The following is a 13,176-nucleotide window of genomic DNA, read 5'->3' on the forward strand; positions in this document are numbered from 1 at the left end:
CTTTTAGCCATGCCCATTAACAACATTTGCTCTAGTGTATTTCATATCCGTTATATGTATAATATTGTGTTTTAATTGTGATAATCTTTTAATGTTTTTAATATTTCTGTATAATGTATTTTTGTGATCTGCTTTTATGATTTTTATTAATCGAAATAAAGTACTATTGACTTGACTTGAAGTACAGAGTGATGCAAGAATTTATATTGAGTCGCTATACTTCAAGCATAAATAGACATAAGTTAGACACTTTTTCAAGCTGTTCTCCATACACCACTGCCCAGTAGAGGATCCTTCTTTGAGTTTTTGCAGGTATGGTTTGACGGATTAGTGACTTTGAGCTTCGCCCCCAGATCATTCATTACTAGCAACAACCATGTGGTGAATCATCTTGGTTGGCCAGGTAGACCAGCATTTAATAAGTCACCCCAAGGAATGCAATGGTGGTTGAACTTACCAATGCCAAGTAAGCCTTGGTGACAGTCCGCTGTTTGAAGCAGGAGTAGGCCTTGGCAGCTGCCGCTTTACTGAGAGCGGCACAGAGAGCGCCACTGGTTGAGAAATCCAGCTGGTGGCAAAATCTAGAAAGAGAAATAAAGGGTGTAAATTAATGCATTCACTATGGTGTATCGCATGTGTTTTGTTTTTAATTCAGTAGTACATTGCATTATCGAGGCTGGGTTATGCTTTAAATTCGGGCAGTTAAATTTGGATCATCCTCTCCCTTGCCTGAGTGAGTGCCCCGTTGTTTTGTTGTAGTTCCTCCTGTTTCTTTGGTAGTGTCTCCTGTTGGTATTGGAATCCGAGCTATCTGATTCTGATTCTGAACCGTCTGTGTCGGTGTTATAACCTGGATTTCTTCCAGTCATGTTGTAATCTTCTCATCCCATTTTTGGGAATTTAACCACACACCTCGTGATTTGAAATGGGTAGTTCTTCAATTCAGGAATTTCAGAACGAAGGCTTTACGAGATGGGTTTTCAAACTCAAAACTGACAGCCAGGGCCTCAACGACAATATCCCTTGGGGTCTTTTTCTCTGAGACAGGGGCGTGTGTGTGTTCTTTTTTTTTGATAATCACATTTTTATTGATTTTAAAAACGTAAGAACAATTCCGCCAGTACACGGAAATCACAAATCTAAATTCATTCACACAAGCGCTACAACCCCCAATCACGATCCCCATAAAAACATGTGCAAAAGTTGGAACTAGATTAATCAGGACCCTCCAAGTTCCCCAACCACTTCCCCCACACTCTACGGTACTTCTTGACAAATCCCTTAGCTTTGTAGAGGGCTTTCTCTTGGATCGCACACCAGTCCACCCCTCTCCGCCACCTCTCGAGGGTGAGCGGGTCAGAGCTTATCCAGGCCACTGCAATGGTCCGCTTGGCCACCATCATAGCTGTGTTGAAGAACAACTTGTCGCTCCTGGACCCATCCAGCCCATCAGTGATCCCCAGCAAGGAATGACGCGGATCATGAGGGACCTCCCAGCCCAGTACCTCCGTCAGCTCCATTTCAATGGATCCCCAAAACATAGCCAAACCATATGGAGGAAGTCGGCCGGGGCGTGGTGACATTTTGCACATGATGCATCTGGGCGCAGACCCGCTCGGTACAGGCGCTTGGGAGTGAGATATGCAGCATGTAGATGGTAGAGCTGAATCAGCTTGAGTTTGGCGGAGACGGTGACTATCCTGGGGCCATAAGGGCATCACACCAGTCCATATCGTCAAGGGGGCCCACCCACTCCACCCATTCATTCCTCAACTTGTCTAGGGATGTGGGAGTGTTGTTGATTAGGTTGCGGTAGATGCGGGAGACTCCCCCCCTACCCAATTCTCCCATCATCGTCTGAGCCTCAGCGGGGTTGTGTTCGGGGAGCCTCGTATCGTCCATGATATGCGTGTGGAGGGCGTGTCTCAACTGTAAATATTTATAAAACTGAGATGAGTGTAGAGGGTAGCGAGTTTGGAGCTCCTGGAAGGACAACATGTGGCCCGTGCCCATACATCTCCTAGCTGGGAGATACCAATAAGGTCCCAGGTCTTAAATCCCCACAGTCCACCAACCTCCTGGAGCCACGCCCCCGCCAAAGGGAAAAGTACATTGGGTCAACTTCCCTGTACACCCAGTGTGCCGGAGCGAGGCCCACCAAGCTAGCAGCACAGAGCGCGTCACAGCAGGCAGACGGACCGGAATGAACTCCCCGTACATCATGGCTTGGATGTCTGTGAGCCCCACTTCGCTCAACTCAAGCCTATAGGCCGGGTCCAACCAGCCCCCATTGAACTTGTTGTGGATCACCAACAACTGCACCACCAGGAAATACAGGTACAAGTGCATCATCCCCATAACGCCGTCGTAGGAGGGAATCCTGCAAACCGACAAAGCCGCGCGGGCCCGTCCTCCGCCCCAGAGAAACTTGGTGATTATACAGTCTAGTTTCCTGAACCAGGCCCTGAAGAAACAAAAGGGGGTATTCTGTAGGACGTAAAGAAATCTTGGGAGGATCATCATTTTAAACAGGGCCACCCTTCCCAGGGGGTTCAGAGGCAGCATTTTCCACTTAAGGAGGTCCTCTGTGGCCCTCTTAACTAACGGGGCCACGTTGAGAGACCAGCCCAGCTCGGGAAGAAGGGTGATCCAAATCCCCAGATATTTGAAGGACTGCCTACGGAGTGGTATGGTGGTCTGCCAGTCAAAGCAGTCCCTAGAGAGGTAAAGGGGGACCAGCACTGATTTTCCGGGATTCAACCGCAACCCTGATGCCTGCTCGAAGGTGTGCAGGATCTGGAGGCATTATGGCCTGGAGGAGGCTGGGTCGGACAAGAAGACAAGGACATCGTCCGCATACAATGCGATCTTGTCCGTATCCGTGTTGGGCCACTCCCATCCGCAAAGGCGGTCCTCAGCCCGCACCAAGGACGCCAAGGGCTCCATTGCCAGGGCGAACAGCAAGGGAGAGAGGGGGGCATCCCTGCCTAGTGCCCCTGGCAATGGGGAAGGTCTCCGACAGTACCCCGTTAACAACGTTTACAACTAATAATACAATTTTTCCTATTGATTATCCATATTACTTGACTTTAGCCCATGTTAGATGAATTTCAGCACTGCTGGAGTGGATGTTATCTTATGACTGATGCTCGATGTATTTTAATCCCCAACTTTGCAATCATCTCATTTGGCTTGCTTAGTTTGTGTTCTGATCTATTTCTTCGAGCTGGCCATCATGCTTGTTCTTGACTTGTTAGATTTAGCAGGCAAATGATTTCAATTTTCAAAGAAAAAGCCCAGATAACCCAGCTGAGAAGGCATATGAAACTAATGACTTTCTGTGGTATTTTTGTCGATTCGATTCAAAAGCTTTATTCGAGGGATAGACTCATAAAAGCACAAACATACATTTAAAATATATCCCATTAAAAAAATTCTTGTTTATACATACTTTTGAAACATTTATACATGAATGAATGAATGAATGAATGAATGAATGAATGAAAATATTTGTAAAGCGCGCGATGGCCAAACGGCTTCCTGGCGCTGAGAGCTCTAAAGAACCGGACAGACAAGGCCAGGAGGTTAGCGGGGGTAGGCCAGGGCAAAGAGGAAAGTTTTTAGCGCTTTACGGAAATGAGAAAAAATAGGAATCGAACGCATAGAGAGAGGGAGGGAGTTCCAGAACCGGGGAGCAAGAACAGAAAAACGGGTTCCACCAGTGCGAGATTTACGAAAGCGGGGAACAGTGAGAAGGGCAGAAGACGATGAACGAAGAGTGCGGGCAGGGGTGTGAAGGGAGATCAGAGAATTGATGAAAGCCGGTCCAGAGTGGTCAAGGGCCCGGTAAACGAGGCACCCCAATTTAAACAGGGATCTCTGCAAGATGGGCAACCAATGAAGGGATTTAAGGACGGGGGTGATGTGATGGGTTTTGGGCAAGTGAAAAATAAGACGGGCAGCCTGATTCTGGATAGCTTGTAGGCGGCGGGTTTCATAGGCAGGAATGCCAGCGAACAAGCTATTACCATAATCAAGGCGGGAAGTGATGAGGGCAGAAATAATAATCTTAAGGGAGTCAAGAGAGAAAAAGCGAGAGATTTTCCGGATCATCCGGAGGGAAAGAAAACAGGAGGACACCACGGCACTGACCTGGCCATGCATGGACAGGTCCTGTCTGACCTTGATGCCCAGAGTTTTAACAGAGGGAACGGGGGTGGGGGAAGGGCCAAGAATGGGAGGCCAGAAAGCAGAGGACCAGGGGCTGGATGAGCCGCCAATCAGAACAAGCTCAGTCTTATCTGGATTAAGCTTGAGGTGGTTGGCGCTCATCCACCCAGAAATAAAAGCCATGGTGGAGTGAAAAAAGGATAGAGCGTGAGAAGAGGAGGAAAGGTCAAAAACGAGCTGGAGGTCATCAGCGTAGTTATACACAGAGACCCCCAGCTCAAGAAGGGAGGAAATAAGAGGGTGAATGTAGAGATTGAAAAGAAGGGGAGAGAGGGAAGACCCTTGGGGGACTCCACAGGGCACCGGGAGGGGGGAAGCAGAAAAGCCGGGAAGATGGACAGCTTGAGAGCGACCCGTCAGAAAGGAGGTAATCCAAGAGAGGACAGTACCTCGTATGCCCGCTGCGCTGACACGGTCCAAAAGAATATTATGGTCGACCGTGTCAAACGCAGCGGACAAATCGAGGAGGATTAAAGCCTGGGGAGAATTGACGTCGGCCTTGGCTTTAAGCTCGTCAAGGACGGCTAACACCACGGTTTCGGTCGAGTGACCTGCGCGGAAACCAGCTTGGTGGGATGCCAGAAGCTGGTTCCGTTCAACAAAAGCAGAAAGACAAGAGGTAACATAAGATTCAAGAATTTTAGCGAGATAGGGGAGAAGAGAGATAGGTCTGAAATTAGAAGGAAGAGAAGAGTCGAGACCAGGTTTTTTAAGAATTGGAGAAACAATAGCAGATTTAAAAGAAGAAGGGACCAATCCGGTGGAAAGAGAGGCATTGAGAAGAGAGAGAGGGGTGTCAGGACAAGAGGAAAAAAGGGTTTTGAGGATGCGGGCAGGAGCACAATCAGTGGGGGAGCCAGACTTAATTTTAGAAAGCAAAGTTAAGAAGGTGTCCAAAGAGAGGGGAGGAAAAGAAGAAAAAAAAGATTTAGGCGCAGAGAGGACAGAGTGAAGAGGGGTAAAAGGAGTGACCAGGATGTTAGATTTAATATTAACAATCTTCTCGATAAAAAAATCGTTAAGAGAAGAGCAGAGGGCCTGAGAGGGAATGAAGTGAGGGCAGGCCCGATCAGAGGTGGCCAAGTTCTACATACATAAGCAATAAAAAAAGAAATCTTTCATGTACATTTACACAGAAATCACTTAGACCCTAATTAAATTACATTAATAGAAATTGCCCTCCGTCTAATGGACCATGCCCTCCCCAAATACTTGCTGTTCCTAGAACAATAGGCATATCAGTGGCTGTGCAAATAATTCGTAACGCCTCAACACCCCTGGATGTCCCTAGGTTTCTACAAACGGGAGCTAACCAAACTCTTCTCGGGCACCACAAACCGGGCAGCACGAGGTAGTTGTACTCCTCCACCTACCCATCAGTGATCTCAGAGGAAGGGCACCTGATCTTAACTGGAAGAAAAGCTTCCTATCCCCTGGGTTAGTGATCCTATCCCAGTATTGTTCCAATATAGGACACAATTTGATTTCTATGAAGCGCCCCGCCATTGTATCTGGTCTCGTTCTATTCCAGAGTCTGCCATCTATCCAATCCCAATATAAACTTTTAATTATGTTTTTACTTGGAAAGGGTTCCCCAGATGGATTATCCCATAGGTGGGAGAGGCCGAGGTCACCTAGAGCAGTCCTAAGATTTTTTAACCATACTATTTTATGAAAGGTGTCAGCTTTAATTATGGCAAGGAACCCCTCTGCATAGTGCCGTATCTCTGGGGTAGTCCAGAGGCGTCTCCAATAGAGAATCGGGCGCAATCGCGCTCGGTCACTAACTGATCTTCTCCCTAGATCAAGGCCAAGCGGGATTAGTGGTGTACTCTGGGGGAGACCCGTGATTCCCCAAAGGAACCTATTCTCCGATATTTGCAAGGGGAGAAGCCTATCGAAGCCCCACAGCTCAGCCCCATATAGGGCAGACCCAATAGCCTTGGCATCATAAACTGCCAGGACTGGTTTTATAGGCTTTGATTTTGACTTTTTGTGTTCCACCCGGAGTGCCCCGAAATCTGTTGGTGCCTCAGAACCGCCGTTTCTATATGTTGGGACCATTTTAGATTGTTTGCTATCTGCACACCAAGATAGGTAAATACAGTAACAACCTCTAGCACACAATTGTTCAAAAGTATTTTAGGCCGGGGTCTACGTTTCGGTGAGAAGGCCATCAACTTGGTCTTGCCCATGTTAACTTCCAGGCCATGTTCCCCACAGAAGAGGTCAAAGATGTTTAAAGCTCGCTGTAAGCCGGCCGGTGTTTTAGATAAAATCAGAGTATCGTCGGTGAACATCAGGATCGGGACCCTGAGGCCCGCCAACGAAGGTGCATCCAGCATCCGAGCCACAATTCCGTTAATGAATAGGGAAAAAAGCAGGGGGGCCATAGCACACCCCTGTCGTACTCCGCGTCCAATTGGAAAGTCGGCAGATGATTTACCAGTCGTACCCCACTGGACTTTGGCAAAGTTACACTCGTGCAACCTCATTATCAGAGTAAGTAACTCAGCCGGAAGGCCTATTTCGCTCAGAACTGCCCAGAGCTTTCTCCTTGGGACCAGGTCGAAGGCAGCCCGCAAGTCGACAAAGGCAACATACAGGCTGCCCTCGCCAAGCACCACCGTCCCCCACTGCAGCAGAGCAAAGCGAAACACCTGATCGACTGTGCTTGTAGCCCGCCGGAATCCAGCCTGATATGGGGACAGGGCGTTGTTCTCGTCTACCCAATCCATTAGCTTGTTTACCACCATCCTCCCCACCACTTTTTGGATAGTGGCAATCAAACTTATCGGCCTATAATTGGCCGGGAGGGACCGATCCCCCTTTTTATATATGGGTATAATAGTTGCTCCCTTCCATAACTCTGGGACTGCCGTTCCCTTTGCAATTGCATTTCCTAGAAGGAATACATACCTAACCCACCTCGCCTTATCGTTTATAAAAACATCAGAGGGTATCCCATCTAAACCCGGGGCCCTTCCCCCTTTGGCAGCGCATATTGCAACTTCAGTTTCTTTAGGGGAAAATAAATTCCCAGTGAGGAATACAGCTGAAATTACCTCCACATCATTAAACTCGGTAGTCTCAGCATATTGGGGTTTGAAATACTCCAACTAAGGCACCCTCAGCGACATTATTGTCGGGTTTATTTGGAGATCCACCTCTGCCCCACTTGACAATGTTCCAGAATAACCTGGAATCCTTAGCCCCTGAGGCCTCCTTTAGTTCTGCCCAATACTTTTCATCCCATGTTTTTTTTGCTAGTGATACGCTGACCTTGTAGTGCTTCCTAGCCTCGCCAATCGCTGCTTTATCCCTATTCCTGATTGCTCTTCCCAAGCTTAACCTGGCTTCCCTGCACTGATGGTTAAACCACCTATCTGGTTTGGGTGGTTTTTTCCTATTTGTATTGCTGGACCTTAAAAAATGCGGTTTTAAAAGGGAAAAGAGTTTGTTGTGTATGTCCGTTATTTCTCTTGAGCCTGGAATTACAGAATTTACAGCCTCCATAGCAGCGATTGCAGTATCCACCTCAGAACTTATAAAGTCCATAGACTCTGCATTCGCCAGTACACTCGGCCAGTTGAGTCTGCGCATGTCATTAGCCATGGTAGGCATTGGACCATCGCTTGATTGAGGATTCCCTGATAAGGCCATCCACCAATCATGGGTCACACAGAGGGGATTATGGTCACTTTCCAGTCTGCCCTCGATTTTCATGTCGCATACCAACTGCCACAGATTAAGGCTGCAAAGGACATAGTCTATCCGACTTTGGTTATAACCATTGTCGAATGTACAGGCACCTTCCCTATCGCCCTTCGTCCTCCCATTTAAGGCTCTCAACCCATGTTCCAAGCAGACGGCGTTCAGTTGTAATATATCTTTCGTCCACCTCTTAACAGGAGCCAGATGTAAAGTCGGTACACCCCATTGTGTATCCTCTTCTTGCCCTAGGGGATCGTCCGAACTATCCAATGGTTCGAAGGTCCTATTTAGGTCACCAGCTACTACAACTTTATTACCTGAGGACTGTGATTCCAAGAAGGTGGACAAGGCCTCTAGGATGGGTGAACTCCCAGTGGTGCTACCCCTGGCATAGATATTGTATATATCTATCCCTCCCCACTTTTCAGAGGTTATTCTTAGCATTTGGATGTCTTTGGAGGTGTTTTTGTCACCTAATGAGGCTGTCGAATAAAAATAATTATAAAATCCATTCTTCTTAAGAATAATATATGGTGTAAACCAGTATGTAATTTAATCAGCTAAAATAAAATGCTAAAAATGTTCACAAGATTACAACAATGAAAAATATTAAAAATAAAATCCTGAAAGTATGCTTCTTACATTTTTAATATCAAATCCAACGAACTGATATTATTGTTAGCATCAATTTTCTTAAATAGTTCTTCTTTCCACACAGTTTTTTCGCTCCTTTCATTTAATTTTTTTTTAATTGAAGATGGATTTTTGAGAGGTATCTCACATTATATCTGTTCTTTTTAGGATTTAGGTGTATCTGGACTGCTTACTTTAAGGAGTCTTGAGTTGGGCTTCTCAAGCCTTTGTTTTTTTTGCTCCAAAACTTTCAGTCATTGGCTAAAGTCATTATCAGCCAAATCTTGAATCAGTTCACAGGAGTATTTTATTTGCATTGCTTTTCTATTGGCTGTTTGGGATTGGATTTCAAACTCAACTGAAATCAGTCGAATTGTGGTCCTCTAGCCACCGAATGCTGACATAAGTATCAGAAAATTGATGCTACAAAAGAAAGTAGCACTTTTTTTCTGTAGCATCCATTTTTGTCTGGACTTGTCCGCTCCCAGCCAAACAAGCATTAGCAAAGTCAGTGAGTTTGAAGTATGTATGTCGTGCACACATCAGATATGCATGCTGTACAATTTTCAAACCTATTAGCTATGCAATTGCTTGTTTGATAGTTGTGGAGCTATCTGGAAGGACTTTTTACTTAACTTGAAATCTATAGGAGGATTAGCTCAAGGGAAGAACTGTTAATAAAATAATTAACGGAAGCAGTAATCTTTGTTAGTTAGTATGTGGCAGTATGTTTCTTTGTGGTTGTCCCCTGGTGTTTGTAGCTATAATTTACTTTTATCTTACTTATTTCGACTTTTTTAGTTTTAAGTATCCATGTATTTTAATTCTGACATACTATATTTTGAAATTAACTTTGCTTTTAGATAATTCGTTGTAGGATTCTGTTTTTCAGTGGTGTTTTATTTCAAATTTTAAGTTCAGGTGCTAACTGTTTAAAGCAGGAGGTGCATTTTCACAAAATATGAAATCCTAGCACTGTTCAAATGAATAAACAGAGACGCTATAAAAAAGTGGTACTTTTGGTCTTCATAATGTGGGATTCCCAGAAGCATGCAGAAAATACATCACTTTTATAGAAAATTAGTACATTTAGAATTGAAAACGTTTTTGCTGCCAGGTTGCCTATGTATTTCAATGAATTTTATTACCTATTTATACATCACAGAGACAGTAATACGGGTATGGGTGAACTTTAAATTCAAGATGATCAGCTAGGCTTCTAAAGAATCACCATTTCTGCACTCACCGAAAGCCATAGTATGTTTCGGGATCAGCCAGTTCTGGGAACCTGTGCTTCAGCTGACTCTGGACCGTCACCTTCTCGTACCACATCTTGCTGTCGATTCGAATGTCCCAGTGCTTGTCCAGCACAATGAAATTGGAGCTCTGGTAGAGGACAGAGAGGTTCTCCACACTGGAGGGCTCCATTAAATTACTCTGAAACCAAGCAAGAACAACAAATACCTAAGAATTCTGGTTTTTAAACCTACAGATGTGTACCTGAAATATTGCAAAAGTAGAGGAAGGGGCACTATCAGTAAGGGAGAAAGACAGAGGACATCTTAAACCTTATTTCATGTCTTTATTGCAATTCCAATCACCTTAAGCACCCAAAGATAACATGAAGCATTAAAATGAACAGTGTTCTGAGTAAGTCTGTGTATTGCTAGGAGCAGAGCGGAGTGCTTTAAAGAGTGTAGATGAGCATTACCAGGGGTAGAGCTCTGCATTATTCTGTGCATTATGAAGAACAGAGCTGAGCATCATTGGGAGCAGTGATGAGTATTATTAGGAGCAGTGCAGAGTATTATCAAGAGCAGAGCTTGACATGGATTGGGTTATTTTCCAGAGCACAGTGCTCAGTAGGTCTGCATAATACCAGGAGCAGAGTGGAGTGTTTTGTTTAGGATTTAAGTGTTACCAGGACAAGAGCTCAGAGTAAGCCTGTGTGTGATCAAGAGAAGAGCTCTGGGTGAATCTGTGTATTATCAGGAGCAGAGCTCTGCATGATTCTGAGTATTATCAGAACGGAGGTCTGAGTGAGTCTGTGTAAATTTATGGTCAGAGATCTGATTTGGTCTGGATTAATAGCAGCCGTCAAAAGAGATATATGTCAAAGCAGAAACAGATAAATCTGGCCCTTTTGACTCTCCAGGCAGAGAGGCCTATGGTAGAGTCAATATAAAATTTAAAAAATCTAATGAGTGTGCCGTTCCACCAAACCACCAAGTCTCAACTTAAGGCAGTGTGGTCAGAGAAATTAGGTCAATAGGGGTATCCTTTGCAGGATGCAACAATCTTCACCCAAAACAGTGGAATGCTTTATCATCTGCCACTGCTCATCGCTTGGTGGGCGCTGCTCAATACTCAAAGGATACCTCTATTGACCTGTCTTCTTTGCCCCCACTGTCTTAAGTTGAGACTTGGTGGTTTGGCGGAACAACACACTCATTTCATTTTTTAATTCGCAATTTGCTTGAGGAAGACTTTTGCAGGACCACTCAATAAAACTCTTCTACAGACCCCCTTTTTTGTAAAAGTTGAGTCAATACAGCCAAACACTCTTAAATGTCACACAAATCCTATTCTTCTCAGTCAATTGCACACAAGTGGTCTGGTTCACAATGGCTTTTTCATAAGAGGCAAACACCATAATTTAAGAGCATTAATTCATGTTATCAATTGACTAAAGGTGAATGTATTTGTTTGGGTAGGTCACAGATAAACATGTTTTTTAAATAACCAATATAGGGACAGACAAAAATACTAAGTGTATGTCACTGAAACAAGCTTAATAACAAGTTTGCATATTAAATTTTGAAACAACATAGGGTTCCTTAGTTTCTTTTACGTTTGCAAAGCGGACACTCATCTGTGATGGCCCATAGGATGTGTTCAAGCACCGGTGTTTCTTCTACTGTAAACATGCCACTTGTTTGGGAGGGATTTTTTGTTTTGCTGAGTCCCTTTGGTGTATAAATCAGCCCCATAGTTAAGTAGTGGAAGTTGAACTGCATGCTGGAGTTGATTCTCTTCTCCAGATAACTGCATAACACATTCATATACCAAATAACCCTGTAATATCAAATATTGCAGATCTGTTTAAATTTTCTTCAGATAGGCCTATTCTGTGCAACACTCGATTACGTTGCCTTAAGTTCAGTTTTCTGCTATCTTTGAATTTATCAACCATGGTTCATTCAATCCCTGTGCTCAATTTACCCATAGAAAGAGCAACCCCATTTTCTCAGCAGGCAGCTGCAGTCTATAACTGATACCACCTACATTAAATGATATCATAAAGCCCATTAACGGGGTAGGTGTCACATAAAGGCGCATAGCAGACATGGGTGGGACTGGTGTAACACATACAGAATGGCTCACACTTGCACTCTCTCCACTTTAACAGACACATAACCACAGAGACAAGGCAAAAAACAGTGTTGAAAGCCAAGGCATTTAATATATAGAATAACATCATACAACCACCAGAAAAAAAGACATGACCATCATACTTCTCCACAGGGCCATTCACAAGCTAACTCTGTCACCAATAGAAGTTCACTACTCCTCGCAGCACGGTGGTTAACAACTCTACTTCTCTACATGATCTTTACTTGCCTATCTATGGTGAGGCCAGAAGCACCCCCATGCTCAGCAATGTTCATTCAGAGCTACAATGACTTTACATGTCTCCTCTTCACAAGCACCTCTCTTGTCTGAGCCAAACAATAGAATTCTGTAGAATGTCCTTTCCTCGCCACCCATCCACAGTTCTTGTCGTCGCCCTCAACTTCAATCCAGTGCTCCTGCACGTTGGGCACCATTGCTCGACTGGAAACAGAATTCTCCTAAATACCCTCTTGCGCCTTCCTAACATGCAACATTCTTTTGGAAGATCAATGCTTTCACCAGTAATGTCCTGCGCCACTTACTTGCAGCCCTTTTGGAAAACAAGGACACATCCTCTGTGTATTTAAATATTGTCATCTCCCTTTTTAAGAGAAACACTGAACTCAGAAAAGTGATACTGCACCAAGCTAACCCATACGTCCCCCTCAATATCCTCTAGTCCAAATGTCTCTTTGCTACGAAACCTCAGTGCTGTCTAAACATTAGCCATCAAAAGGACCACAGCACATTCCACTGATCCCAAATCTGGAGAGAACCAAATCCCAAAGTTTGTAATCCTTCCTCTGAACCACAGTGCTTCATCAGTAGAATACTTGCATCCTCTTTCAATGCATCACATCAAAGCAGATCAGTCTATGCACTCACAGGATCTTCTACCATAAAAACAGCTACACTCCTGCAATGTCACAAACCAACTCAATCTTGAAACATTCAGACACTGGCATCCTCCATTAACACCACACTTAAATGTAGTTTAGGCCTGCTATTCAGAGTGCAATGTACCAATAAAACTACTATCTTGCTTGCAGCAGAAACACACGATGACACAGAATCTCCACACATTCTGCAACTCAGGTTCAACTTGCAAGGGTCATACCTGCATTCAGATCCCCTGCACCAAGAAAACTGTTGCCACTTCCGCAGCATCACACACAACTCAGAATCTCCACATACAAGGATGACAAC

At 44.5% G+C, this 13,176-nt stretch overlaps 1 protein-coding gene across 1 annotated transcript in view; it reads right to left on the reverse strand.

The window, feature by feature from the left end:
• The window catches only part of RPUSD1 (RNA pseudouridine synthase domain containing 1), a 58,273-nt gene that overhangs the window by 13,106 nt on the left and 31,991 nt on the right, over positions 1-13,176 (reverse strand). Inside the window, exons 2-3 of the mRNA XM_078664892.1 lie at positions 9,824-10,014; positions 458-581 (exon numbers count right to left, since the gene is read on the reverse strand). Coding sequence (XP_078521018.1) covers positions 458-581; positions 9,824-10,005 — 306 coding nt within the window. The 5' untranslated portion in view covers positions 10,006-10,014. The remainder of the gene's footprint in view (positions 1-457; positions 582-9,823; positions 10,015-13,176) is intronic.

This window comes from Lissotriton helveticus, chromosome 10 (genome assembly GCF_964261635.1).
Source record: "Lissotriton helveticus chromosome 10, aLisHel1.1, whole genome shotgun sequence".
In the NCBI taxonomy this organism is placed as follows: Eukaryota; Metazoa; Chordata; class Amphibia; order Caudata; family Salamandridae; genus Lissotriton; species Lissotriton helveticus.